The sequence below is a fragment of the Delphinus delphis genome, chromosome 1 (genome assembly GCF_949987515.2).
Source record: "Delphinus delphis chromosome 1, mDelDel1.2, whole genome shotgun sequence".
Lineage (NCBI taxonomy): Eukaryota > Metazoa > Chordata > Mammalia > Artiodactyla > Delphinidae > Delphinus > Delphinus delphis.
Window position 1 is genome coordinate 26396444 of NC_082683.1, and position 12741 is coordinate 26409184.

General features: G+C 45.7%; 1 protein-coding gene across 1 annotated transcript in view; it reads right to left on the minus strand.

Annotated features, from left to right (window-relative positions):
- CSMD2 (CUB and Sushi multiple domains 2) overlaps positions 1-12741 on the minus strand; it is a 667671-nt gene that overhangs the window by 155394 nt on the left and 499536 nt on the right. Inside the window, 2 exon segments of the mRNA XM_060018797.1 lie at positions 283-474; positions 5773-5975. Coding sequence (XP_059874780.1) covers positions 283-474; positions 5773-5975 — 395 coding nt within the window.

Below are 12741 nucleotides of genomic sequence, written 5' to 3' on the forward strand. Positions count from 1 at the left end.
GGTCAGGAGAAGAGGGACAGGCACACCTGGCTTAAAAATCTTTGGGACCATTTTGGAGAGTGAAGGATTCATAGTGTGTAGAGTGTGGGTGTGTGAATGCGAGTGAGTGTGTGTACACATAGACACGCGAAGCAGAGTAGACTTTGAGTTTTCTGCGACCTTCAGCTCTTCTGACTCTCCTGGCCAGGCTCAAGATGCAGCTGCCACTTAAGTGGGTAGGAGGTCTGGAGCACACAAGTGGTGGGACCAGAGGGGAGGGTTCACACTGCAGCTGCTTTGTACCGATGCACGTTGGTGGGCTGGGCTGCCAGAAGAATCTGTTCTCGATCTTCACACAGCTGATCTCTGCACTTCCCTGCAGCGCATAGCCGGGGTCACACTGGAACACCGTGGAGTCACCGGCTTCCCAACTGTCGCCACTCCGGCTCCCATTCTGGGGGACCCCAGGGTCATTGCATGATGTTGCTGTGGACACTGGGATAAGAAAACAGAGGAGGAAGTGGGGTTGCCTAGGTGTCTGCCAGACAGTGAGGCTCCTGGCTCACCACCCTCACTGACATCACCACGTCCATCACCAGGGCCACTGCTGGAATCTCCATTACCTCCCGCCGGTGTAACAGCAGGAGCAACAGCGCCACCATCTCCGTTCTCACACCCATTACTGTCACCACCTCCACCACTACTTGTGACCATCACTTATTCTACTGGTACCCTCACCATTACCATCATCCACCTGTCCTGGGATACTATACTATGAGTTAAGCATGACTGCACCGCTATGACTGTAGGACTGAGTTCAACTTGTTATAACGATACAAGCCTTATTACAAAGATTAGCTTTGCAATTTTGCAAAATGTAGCTAACACGGTCCGTATGAGGGAGTGACAAGGTAATGAAGCATAAACTCCAATATTCAACCAGAAAGGTCTGCAAAGGAGTTTGGGAGTTGTCCTGCCTGAATGCTGAGCAGTGGTTGAGAAGATGCTTGGAGTTACTAAGGTCGGGTGAAGGTCATGTTCTCCCTTGTATGGCAAACCACCAACAACTCATCAGACTGAAACCCGAGAGAATTCTGGTGTTTGTAGCAAGTGGCGAAGTAGAGTTCAAAATAAGTATAAATAGTTGGGGTGTATTAAAAATTCTAAAAACTCAGGAATTTGGGAGATGTTTGTAGTCTAATACCAGACAGCATAATACAGAGAAGGTGTTTTAAGAGCAAACATCAAATGAATGATGGAAGGGAGGAATAAATAATCAAAGCACAACTGAGGGAACAAATGGACAAAATGCAGCATGAGAAAACACACCAAAGGCAATGGTACAACAGGAACTCCAGAGAAAAGATTCTGAGGCAGCTGCCTCCGCGGCCCCCGCCTGTGTCATCATTCACAGACTGTGGTTGGCAGGCCCCAGGGACAGGAGGTTCTGGAGGACACAGGACCCATAATGTTCATTGGCTTGTTTTTCTCAGAAATTCTGGCAGTTTTTCTCAGAAATTCTGGGAAAAATAACTTTTACACTAAGACAAATGAATTTATTATGGAGTAGAAGGTAAGATTCACATTAGTTCTTAAGCAAACCAGGAAGCCTCAAAGAGATTTTATGCTTCCTACATCCCTCAGATCTCCTGGGGATATACATTCACTCTCCTCTGCTTTTAGGATGACTTCGGTGGAAAAGCCCAGGGCAACTGTATACACTAACAGCCCTAATTATACCATCTAGGATTGCACGGACGAGTCGGGAGTTGGAGTATCTAATACCTTACACCCAGTAACGGCTAAGACAGTATGCAACAAACCGAGGCCCACAGCCAAATCTGGCTCTGTGCCTGTTCTTACAAATAAAGTTTTATTGGAACACAGGCATGCTCACTTGTTTACATATTGTCTACAGCTGCTTTCATGCTCCGACAGCAGAGTGGAGTTGTTATGACAGAGATCATGTGGTCCACAAAGCCTGGACTTGCACAGAAAAAGATTTACCACCTGTACTTTCACGGAAAAAGCTTACCCACCCCTGGTTTATGGTCTCTCACACTCTCCTCTTTTGAGATCACATTTTAAACCTACCCTTTGCTTTGATCCAGCTTTAAATCATTAACACCCTCAATGATCTGCTATCACTATGCTCCAGGCACACTGGTAAAATCTCCTTCCAATACAGCCAGCTTAGCCCCCTCCATCTTCCCCCATCCCTGCGCCCAGGGGCCTTTGCACCTGCTGGCCCTTCTGCCTGGAATGCTCTTGCCATGCATCTTCCCATGCCAGCTCCATCCTGTCATTTAGTTTTCAGCTCCAATATCCTCTTCTCATACAGGCCTCTTTGGTCACCTTCTGGGCTCATCCCTTAACCCCCTTCCATCAAATTTGTCACATTATCCTGTTTTGTTCTCTTCATAACACCATCTGTAATCATCTTGCTAGTTCATGTGTTTGCCTCTTTACTGTAGATCACTTGTGCATCTCTACAGGAATAGAGACCTTGGCTGTTTTGATCTCAACTGTATCTCCAGGGCCTAGAGTGGTATCTGGCACACAGTGGTGTTCGGTAAATATTTCTTGGGTGAATAAATAAATGAACAAACTATCACCATCAGATACTTACTGAATTTATAAAGTCAAACAAGAACCAATCTTCTTACCACCCAATTAAAAACAGACTTAGCTTTCATCTCTAGCTTTACAGCGTACACATGTAAATGATTCCTTGGAAGAAAAATAGCTCACTGTTGTGACCACACTCAGAAAGATTATTTATAGGGGAGGCAGTGGGGTGTGATGATTAAGGGCCTAGGTCTGGGAATCAGACACAGGTGTTTTGACCCAGGCTCTGCTACTTACTAACTAGATGACCTTGAATGAGAAACCTTTCTGGGCCTCAGAGCCCACATCTGCAACATGGATTAATGATGATGCCTGTACTTTGTGGTTTTTGTGAAAATTATAAGAGATAACGTTGTAGAGAGTTTAGGGTGGTGTCGGCTCTATAGATGGCAGTGGTTACGCCTTCCTCTCCTTCTTTGCTCCCGCTCACCTTTCTTCGTTCTCACTTTCTCCCTTTAATGCTACTGAATGTGAGCTGCTTGGCAAAGCCTCCAGGGAGAGGCCAGATCCGCGTAGTACACACAGGATGTTAGATGTTACACAGTCATGTTTACTCAATAAAGCCAAGCCTGCACTAACCGTCCCTGGCATTTCTGTACAATCCCCCGTCAAACACACACTATAATGTTAACATGGGGTGAGCCGTTCTCTCTTCCCTAGAGTAGTGCTGGTATTTGCTAAGCGATGACAGCAACAGGGAAGGTGACCTTTTCCAAACCTCGGGTACACCAGCACACCAGGCCAGGTAGTTTTGCCCACTCCCCTGTCTGTAGGCCTAAGTGATGTTCAGGGTGGCTTGCCCAAAGCAACTCTTGTGTTAGAGAAAAACACCCTTTCATTTGTTCAAGCCTTCCTGTGCCCAGTGGTCCAGTAAGCGGTGAGTGAGCTCCTGCTGCATACACACGCTGTGCGGGAGTCTGATGGGCATGAGGTGGCCCCTCCCCTCTAAGAGCTTCCTGTGAGCTGGCAAATAGGTGGCCAGCTCCCAGGCGAGGCCAGGTGCCTGGAACTGGCAACGTGCTGAAGAAATAGAAGTTGAGTGCTGGGGGTGCTATCGGCGACAGCAGTTTGTTCTGAATGGGGAGCTTAGGAAGAAGTGGCATCTGAGATGAACCCTGAAGGACGACAGGGCTTCTACGAGTTGGGCAATGCATGAGAAATCAGCTGAAGCTGCTGGGCGAAGGCCCGGCTCACCAGAGCGCCCAGGGACTCTGTCCCACGTGGCAACTGCAAGGACACATTGGAGGTCAGATAATGCAAATCCACGGGGGAATTTGCCGGTACGATGATGGGCTCTTCTTTTTTTTTTTTTCCTTTTTTAAAAGCCATACCCATCAGCTTGAGCACAGAGAAAATACGTGTCTCGCTTAATTATTCCCAATTCTCCTCCCGCAGCGAGTGGACTGAGCTGTCTCTTCAGCGTTCTACTCTCCTTACTGCTGGGAGAGCCTTCTATTGCTTATCCCAGCAGTCTCCAAAGTTTGTTCCATGAAATGCTAGTCTCTTGAGAGGGCCTAGAAAAAAGTCATCCATGATGAAATATGTTTGAGAATTGTGACCTACCAGACCCCTTCCTAATGCGTCTGCATTAGCAGAACAAATGTTCTCGGAGGCTCCGAACGACAGAGAACCTCTTTAGGTCTGCCTCAACCTAAGCACCTTCCTGACATGACGTGACCACACAGACTTCCTTTTCCTTTAAATACCGATTAATTGTCCATGGAACTCCTGGGAACAGATGTTGGGAAATGCTTATCTAAAATGACTCTCTTGTCGCCCCGCAGTGGGACCCTAACCTTAGGTGAGTTCAATGTTACTCACTGGTTCCCGGGGACCCTCTCCATGGGTGAATGGGTGCGGGGATTTCCAGTCAGAAGACTCCCAATGAACTCCACAAGGAGCTATTCCTCGAGAGGCCGGCAGCCTGCATGAGCGTTAAGTGGGCAGGTTCATGAGTACACAGGAACATGATCCTGGAGACCCTCATTTGCCACACATGCTGCTAAATGCTCGTCTCCATGGGGAAGACAGAGGCAGGAAAGAGCTAGAAGTAGGCTCTGTAATGCCACTGCAGCCTTCCTGGTGCTGGAGCTATACCCAACCACCCTTAGCTGACACACCTACCAGGTGAGAGTGTGGAGGCAAAGCCATGGCCCAGGTGCCACACAGCCTCGCTCTGGCATCACCATGGAAACCCCCCTCTCACATACACACAGTGGAGTAAGGAGATGGTAATGAAGACAGCTGCTGTATAATAAACATAAGCATAGACCGAGGCAGAGTCACTCGTGCAGGGAGATGAGTGATGGAAGAGGCACTTCAGAGGAGATGAGATGATGCATCGCAGGGAGAGGCAGGACCAATCATAGAAACGAGCCAGTACTGGGACTTGGATGTTTGAGCATTGCCCATTTTTGGTAGCCCGCTGTCACGCTGCTCCATAGCTGGCTACCGCAGCACTTAATTAATTGAATTTAGATGACTCGTATTTGGCTTCCGGTCCTTCCTGAGACGTGCACCAGACTAAGAACAAGAGTGTGTGACATGTCAGCTCAGCTCTTCTGTGACTGTGCTCCAAGCCAGTGTCAGCTGTCCCTCCCCTGCCTCCCTCCCCCCTCTCCACGTTTCAGCCACAGTGGACAACCCTCCACTTCCAGAGCCCGTCATCCTGCCTCTCACACATTCACACGCTCGTTGCACCCAGGATGCCCTTCTCTCTCTTTCTCATCTAATAAGGACCCACGAATCCTCCAAGTCCAACTCCATGGCAACTCGAAATCCACGTCACAGTTGACTGTGCCCTCCTTGAAATACTGTCTTTTCTCCTGTAACTTCTACTCGCCCTTCCGGTTGGAGCTTGGGCATCACCTTTCCTGGAACATCTTCCTTGATGCTCCAAGGTGACCATTATAGCTCACGTTTCTCCCTCCAGATACTTGCTGATTTGTATGTCAGTGTTTATTCACCTACCTGTCTCCCCTCCCCTCAGAGTAAGCTCGGCGCAGATATCGGAACAAGCACTACCCACGGACCAGGCACAGAGCACATGCTCAACAAATATCTTTACCCGAGTGGAGAGATGGAGGAAAGAAGGGACTTGCGGGAGGAGGAAGGGGGGTTACGGCAGGATTGATGGATGGAGGCTGGCGGAAGGTGGGCACAGACCTGAGAACTGAATGGCAAAACCCTGCTTGCTGGTGAAGAAGTCGGTGCTGAACTGCAGAACGACCAAGCTGAAGGTGCTGTGCAGGTCCTTGGGCAGGGCCGGGCCGCTGAGCTCCTTCAGCAGAACCCCATTCTCCACAGGCCCATCCCAGATGCGCAACACGTCGTGCAGCTCCTCTGTGTCAAAGACCAGGAAGTGGAGTCTGAACGGAGAGAAGAAGCAGGTGGTCACTCGGGGCTCAGCCCCTTCTTTCCAGGGGCTTCCGGTCAGGCAAAGTCATACACCTAAGACAGACTTGCAGGAAGGAAGAGGATTCGAGAGAATTATCCTCTCAATTTCCATCCAGCCTGCTCCACCCATTGGAGGTCACTAGAAAATGGGAACAAGGGTGAGGGAGGGTAGATTTTGGGCATCCTGTTTATTATCGTGGAGTTTCCTGTTGCCACTGTAAAACCCCGCCCATCTCCTCAACTCTACACGGCAGTCCCCAGGCCTCACTCCTGAGCCCCTATCCCTATCATTCTAGCTGGACGGGGATGCTGAGAAGGCAGGATCTGGGGATAAAGGATAGAGGTAAAAAAACAAATACTCGGTCCAAAGCCCAGCAAGGTATTTTGTGGATATTGACAGACTGACTCTAAAGTTTCTATGGAGAGGCAAGAGATCTAGAAGAGCCAGCACAACACTGAAGAGAACACATCTGGAGAACTGACACTACCTAATGTCAAGACTCACTATAAAGCTATAGTAATCAAGATAGTGTGATATCAGTGAAATAACACAAATAAATCAAAAGTCCAGAAATGGATTCATATTAATATAGTCAATTGATCTTTAACAAAGGAGCAAAGATAGTCTTTTCAACAAATGGTGCTGAAACTACTGGACATCCACATGCAGAAATGAATCTAGACACAGACTTTATACCCTTCACAAAAATTAACTCGAAACAGATCGCAGACCTAAATGTAAACGTAAAACTATAAAACTCCTAGAAGATCACATAAGGGAAAACTCAGATGCCCTTGGGTATAGTGATAACTTATTAGATACAATACCAAAGGTACAATCCATGAAGAAAACAGGTGATAAGCTGGACTTCATTAAAAAGAAACATTGCTGCTCTGCAAAAGATAACAAGATACCAAAATCTGAGGGTGCTCAAATTCCTCATACAGAATGGCCTGGTATCTGCAAAGAACACCCTCCTGTATGCTTTAAATAATTTTTAGATTACTTATAATACTTAATACAATGTTAATGCTATGTAAATAGTTGTAAATATAATGTAAATGCTATGTAGATAGTTGCCTGTGCATGGCCAATTCAAGTTTGCTCTTTGGAACTTTGTGGATTGTTTTCAAATATTTTCCATCTGAGGTAGGTTGAATCGGTGGATCCTGAACGTGCAGATATGGAGAGCCAATTCTACACAAAGAATTCTCAAAACTCAACAGTAAGAAAACAAATAACATGATTAAAAAATGGGCTAACATTTACCAGATACCTCACTAAAGAAGATATGCAAATGACACATAAGCATGTGAAAAGGCGTCCCACATCCTATGTCATCGAGGAAATGCAAATGAAAAAAGCAGTAAGATACCAGTGTACACTCATTAGAATGGCTAGAATTCAGAACAGCACCAAATGCGGATGACGATGTGGAGCAACAGGGACTCTCATCACTGCTGGTGCGAACGCAAGATGGTCCAGCCACTTGCGAACACAGTTAGGCAGTTTCTCACAAAACTAAACACACTCTTACCATACGATCCAGAAACTGTGCTCGTCGGTATTTACCCAAAGGAGTTGAAAACTGATTTCCACGCAAAACCCTGCACACAGATGTTTATAGCTGCTTTACTCATAATTGCCAAAACTTGGAAGCAACCAGGATGTCCTTCAGTAGATGAATGGATAAATAAACTGTGGTACATCCAACAATGGAATATTATTCAGTGCTAAAAAGATATGAACTATCAAGCCTTGAAAAGACATAGAGGAACCTTAAATCCATATTACTAAGTGATAGAAGCCATTCTGAAAAGGCTACATACTGTATGATTCCAAGTATGTAACATTCTGAAAAAGGCAAAACTATGGAAATAGTAAAAAGGTCAGTGATTGCCAGAGGCTAGATCAGGGAGAGGGGATAAACTGGTAGAGCACACAGGATTTTTAGGGGAGTGGAAATACTCTTATGATACTGTAATAATGGATACATGTCATTCCACATTTGTTCAAACCTATAGAATATGGGCACGAAGAGCAAACCCTAATATAAACGATGGCTTCTTGGTGATAATGATGTGTCAATGAATGTAGATTCATCAGGTCTAACAAATGTACCAATCTGATGGGAGATGCTTATAATGGGGGAAGCTGTGCAGGTGTGGGGCAAGGGGGTGAATGGGAAATCTCTGTACTTTCAGCTTTGCTGTGAACGTAAGCCTGCTCTAAAAATTTAAGTCTTAAAAAAGGTGTGTGTGTGGGAAATAAAGGTCAGGGGTTATGGCAGGATCTTCGGGAAACTGGTCCAGCTGCAGTGGGGGCAAGGGTGAGCCTACACCTCCACTTCCCAGAGCAGAACTTGGATACCAGCCTGTCTCTCTGTCTCTCTCTCTCCTAATCAATTTTTTATTTCAGATTAATTTTAGGCTTACAGAAACGTTGCAAAGATAATACAGAGAATTCTTATAGACCCCTGACCACTTCTGCCATTGTCAATGCCTTCCATTTCCCTGGTACATTTGTCACAACTAAGAAACCAACATGGTACATTACTATGAACTCAACTCCCGTTGATTTGGATTTCACCAGTGTTTCCACTGATGCCCTTTTTCTGTTCCAGGATCCAATCCATTTATCACTATATCCTTTTAAAAATGTCTTTTAAAATTATAAAAATAAGATATGCTCAAGGCAGAAAAAGGCTAACAATATACAGATGTCCTGAATTTTTAAGAAGTCTCTCTCACACAAACCAATCTGTTCTCTAGAACTTTCCACTTGATATTAGGTTTGGTGCAAATACTTCCAGATTTTTTTCAATGTGCACACATACATTCCCCCCCGCCTCCGCCATGGGACTATATTTTACATAGTTTTATGTAACTTTCTTCACTTAATACTATATAATGGAGATATACATCTACTTCATTTTTTTCCTGTAGAAATGTACAGGAAATATTGCTATATTTCACTATTTCACATATGACTGCAAGGAACATTCCCATCTTTATGCAGTGTTTCACATTTATGTTAATATTTCAGTTGGCTGGTAGGAATACTTTGGTCGGGGGGACGGGTATACAATATATTTAAAGTTGTTGATAAATCCTGCTCAGTTATTCTCTTAAGTGATTGTGTCAATTTACATTCCCCCTGAACAGTATTCATATGACTGTTCTCTTTAAACTTCACCTTACCAACATCAGATATTACAATGTAAATATATTCTATATTAAAATACTTGCCCGTCTGCTAAACCGAAATGGAATCTCACTAGTGTTTTAAATTTAGATAATTCAGTAAGGTTGCGTATCTCTGCATATATTTATTGGTCATTTGTATATCTTCACATCCTTTACCCAGCTTGAGTTATTTGTCTTTTTAAATTCTGTTCACACATTATAATTTTTATTTATTATCTTTATATATTTTTATTTCTCTTTTACATATTTGTTGCTGACATTTTCTCCCAGCAGCTGGTATCTCTTTTTCCTTGAAATTTTGTTTATGGTGTCTTTTTTGGTATAGAAGTTACTCATTCTATGTAATCAAATGTTAATATTTTCCTTTAAGGATATTGGATGTCATGGTACGCTTGGGCAAACCCTCTTCTTCCTGTATGATTAAAAAGCAAAGCTTTAGGGCTTCCCTGGTGGCGCAGTGGTTGAGAGTCCGCCTGCCGATGCAGGGGACACGGGTTTGTGCCCCGGTCCGGGAAGATCCCACATGCTGCGGAGTGGTTGGGCCCGTGAGCCATGGCCACTGAGCCTGCGTGTCTGGAGCCTGTGCTCCGCAATGGAAGAGGCCACAACAGTGAGAGGCCCGCGTACCGCAAAAAAAAAAAAAAAAAAAAAAAAAAAAAAAGCAAAACGTTAATATTTTCTCAGCAGTTGTGTAGTTTCATTTGTTGGGTTTATTGGTTCATTATTTTTTCCAAATGGACCCTCAATTATCCCGCCACCTACCTAAAGTAGCCTCTTCCATGTTCTATCAAAATGCTCTGCTTCTTTCTTCCTTAGCATTTATTACAGTCTATACTTTATTTATTTGTTTACTACTCCTCTCCCCAGCTAGAACATGACTTTCATGAGCATGGGGGCAGGTCCTCTTCACTCTGGTAGCCCCACTGCCTGGGCCATGCCTGACCCTTCTCATAGAGCTCATAAGTACCTGAATGAAGATGCCTGTGCCTGGATAACCCAGGCTCTCTCTCTCAACGGGTCTGAAACCTCGGCCATGGGTCTGAGTCTAGACTCTCCTCTGTTCCAGGGCTTCCTCCTTTGCCGTGACGGGATTCTAAATACTTGTGGTACCAGGAGCTCAGCTACTCGGCTGATTTCAGTTTTCAGTCTCATATTTTGATATTCTTACAGGGCAAGCTCCCCTTCGTATTTTCCCCCAAAATTTCTTAGCTAATTTCCCAAATTTATCCTTTCAAATTCCTCCAAATCCCGTGGATACTATGATTGAAATTGCACACTTATTTATTTATTTTAAATTTATTTATTTATTTATTTATGGCTGCGTTGGGTCTTTGTTGCTTTGTGCGGGCTTTCTCTAGTTGCGGAGAGCGGGGATTACTCTTTGTTGTGGTGCGCGGGCTTTTCATTGCAGTGGCTTCTTTTATAGCAGAGCACGGGCTCTAGGCGTGTGGGCTTCAGTAGTTGTAGTTTTCAGGCTCTAGAGCGCAGGCTCAGTAGTTGTGGCGCATAGGTTTAGTTGCTCCGCGGCATGTGGGATCTTCCCGGACCAGGGCTCGAACCCGTGTCCCCTACATTGGCAGGCGGATTCTTAACCACTGCACCACCAGGGAAGCCCTGCACACACTTACTGATTGATTCGGGCAAATTGATATCTTTACGTTACTTATTTTCCCCAGCCAGGAACACTGTAGATGTTGTAACTTATTTAGGGGTTAGTTTAGGTACTTTGGTAAAGTTTTATGGTTTTCCTCTTTGCATTTTTCCTCTTAAATTCAATTTTTGGCTTTTAGCTCCATTGTGAGTGGGATTTAATTATTAGTTACATATTTATTGTTGGATATATATATGTATATGTGTGTGTGTGCATGTATTTCTTATTTTCAGTCACTAGTTAAGTTCTAACAGGCTTCAAGTTAAGCTCTTGGATTTCCTAGGTAGACCCTTTTATAGATACAGGTGGAGCTTCCTCAGTACCAGAGCTGTGTGGGTTTCCTCAATGGTTGTATTCTCATCCCCCTGGCAGGGCCTCTCCTCCAGGGACTTCTGATGAGTGAAAACAGGCTTCTCTTCAAGGCGTTTAGGAGGGAACAGACTGGGGCCCTACACGTGGTTGGAAGGGGAGAAGGAGCTCCGCAGGAAAAGTGGAGCAAACAAGCATCCTCCCTGCTGTGCTAAGCTGCCCCTGGCTTCTCTGCTTCCTCCATGGTCCGTGAGGCACTGGGAAATCGGCAGCCTCCTGCAGGCGCAGACCAAGCGGTAGCTGTGTGGTGCTGCCGGATGTGCTCTCAGGGAAGAGAGGTTCTCGTGGGCCAGGCTTGTCAGGGAAGGCAGGAGGAGATGAGGCTAGAAGTTTGGGTGGCGTGAAAGGGAGCGTGTTTTCTTTTTTCTTTTTTTTTCTTTTTTTTTGCAGTACGCAGGCCTCTCACTGTTGTGGCCTCTCCCGTTGCGGAGCACAGGCTCCGGACGCTCAGGCTCAGCGGCCATGGCTCACGGGCCCAGCCGCTCCGCGGCATGTGGGATCTTCCCGGACTGGGGCACGAACCCGTGTCCCCTGCATCGGCAGGCGGACTCTCAACCACTGCGCCACCAGGGAAGCCCAGAGGGTGCTTTGTTTGGATGTACTAACACAAGACAAGACCCAGAGGCAGGGGAGAGGTTAAGGTACCTGGGAAGACAGGCGATGCCCACACTGGAGTTCAGGTGGCATGCGTATGTCATGGGGACAGAGCTGGATTGAGAGAGGGACATCAGTATTAGCTAGCAGAGTTGGGGTTTTATCCTCTTCTGGTTAGAGACCGACTGAGGTCCCTGAGGGTGAATAATGGAATGGATGAGTGAGTGAATTGAAGAATGAACAAATGAAATCCCAGAAGGACCAGACCGATGGGAAGTGTGAAAAGAGAATATGTACACTAGGTAGAAATGAAAGAAAACATATTTATACAACCCCTGTGTACAAGGCAATTTCACCTTATCCCATTTAGTCCTCACAAGCAACTTTACTTTGTAGGTAGCACCATTCCCCTCTTTAAAAATGAGAATACTGAGGCTCAGAGAGGTTAAGTAACTTGCTCAAGGTCAAGGGCTGGTCAGAGAGCGACACAGAATTACATTATATAATTCCAGTCCAGGTCAGACTTTGGCGCTTCCTCTCTCTCCCCTGACAACACTGCCTGCACCTCCAGAAGGAAGAGGCTGTGGCCGAGAGCCAGGCCTGCTCCAGAGAGGCCCCATCAGTAATCAATAGTTTACATGTCAATCATACACAAGGTTAAAGGGCTGAGATTTAAGACCCTTAATTAAAAGTGCCAATTCACTGCATTCAGCTTAACTGATCTGTTAGTCAGACAAAGTCAAAGGCTTGGCATTGATGAGGTCAACTGAGGTGGGAGGACGAGGCCGGAGGAGGGAGCCTGAGGTCCTGTGCATGCAGAAACCATGCAGCTTGGCAGTGGAAAGGAGAGAAGCTGAAGTTCCGGACCTCTTACTGCCTTCGTTTATGTAAATGCCTTCTGTGTGCTAGGTGCTGGG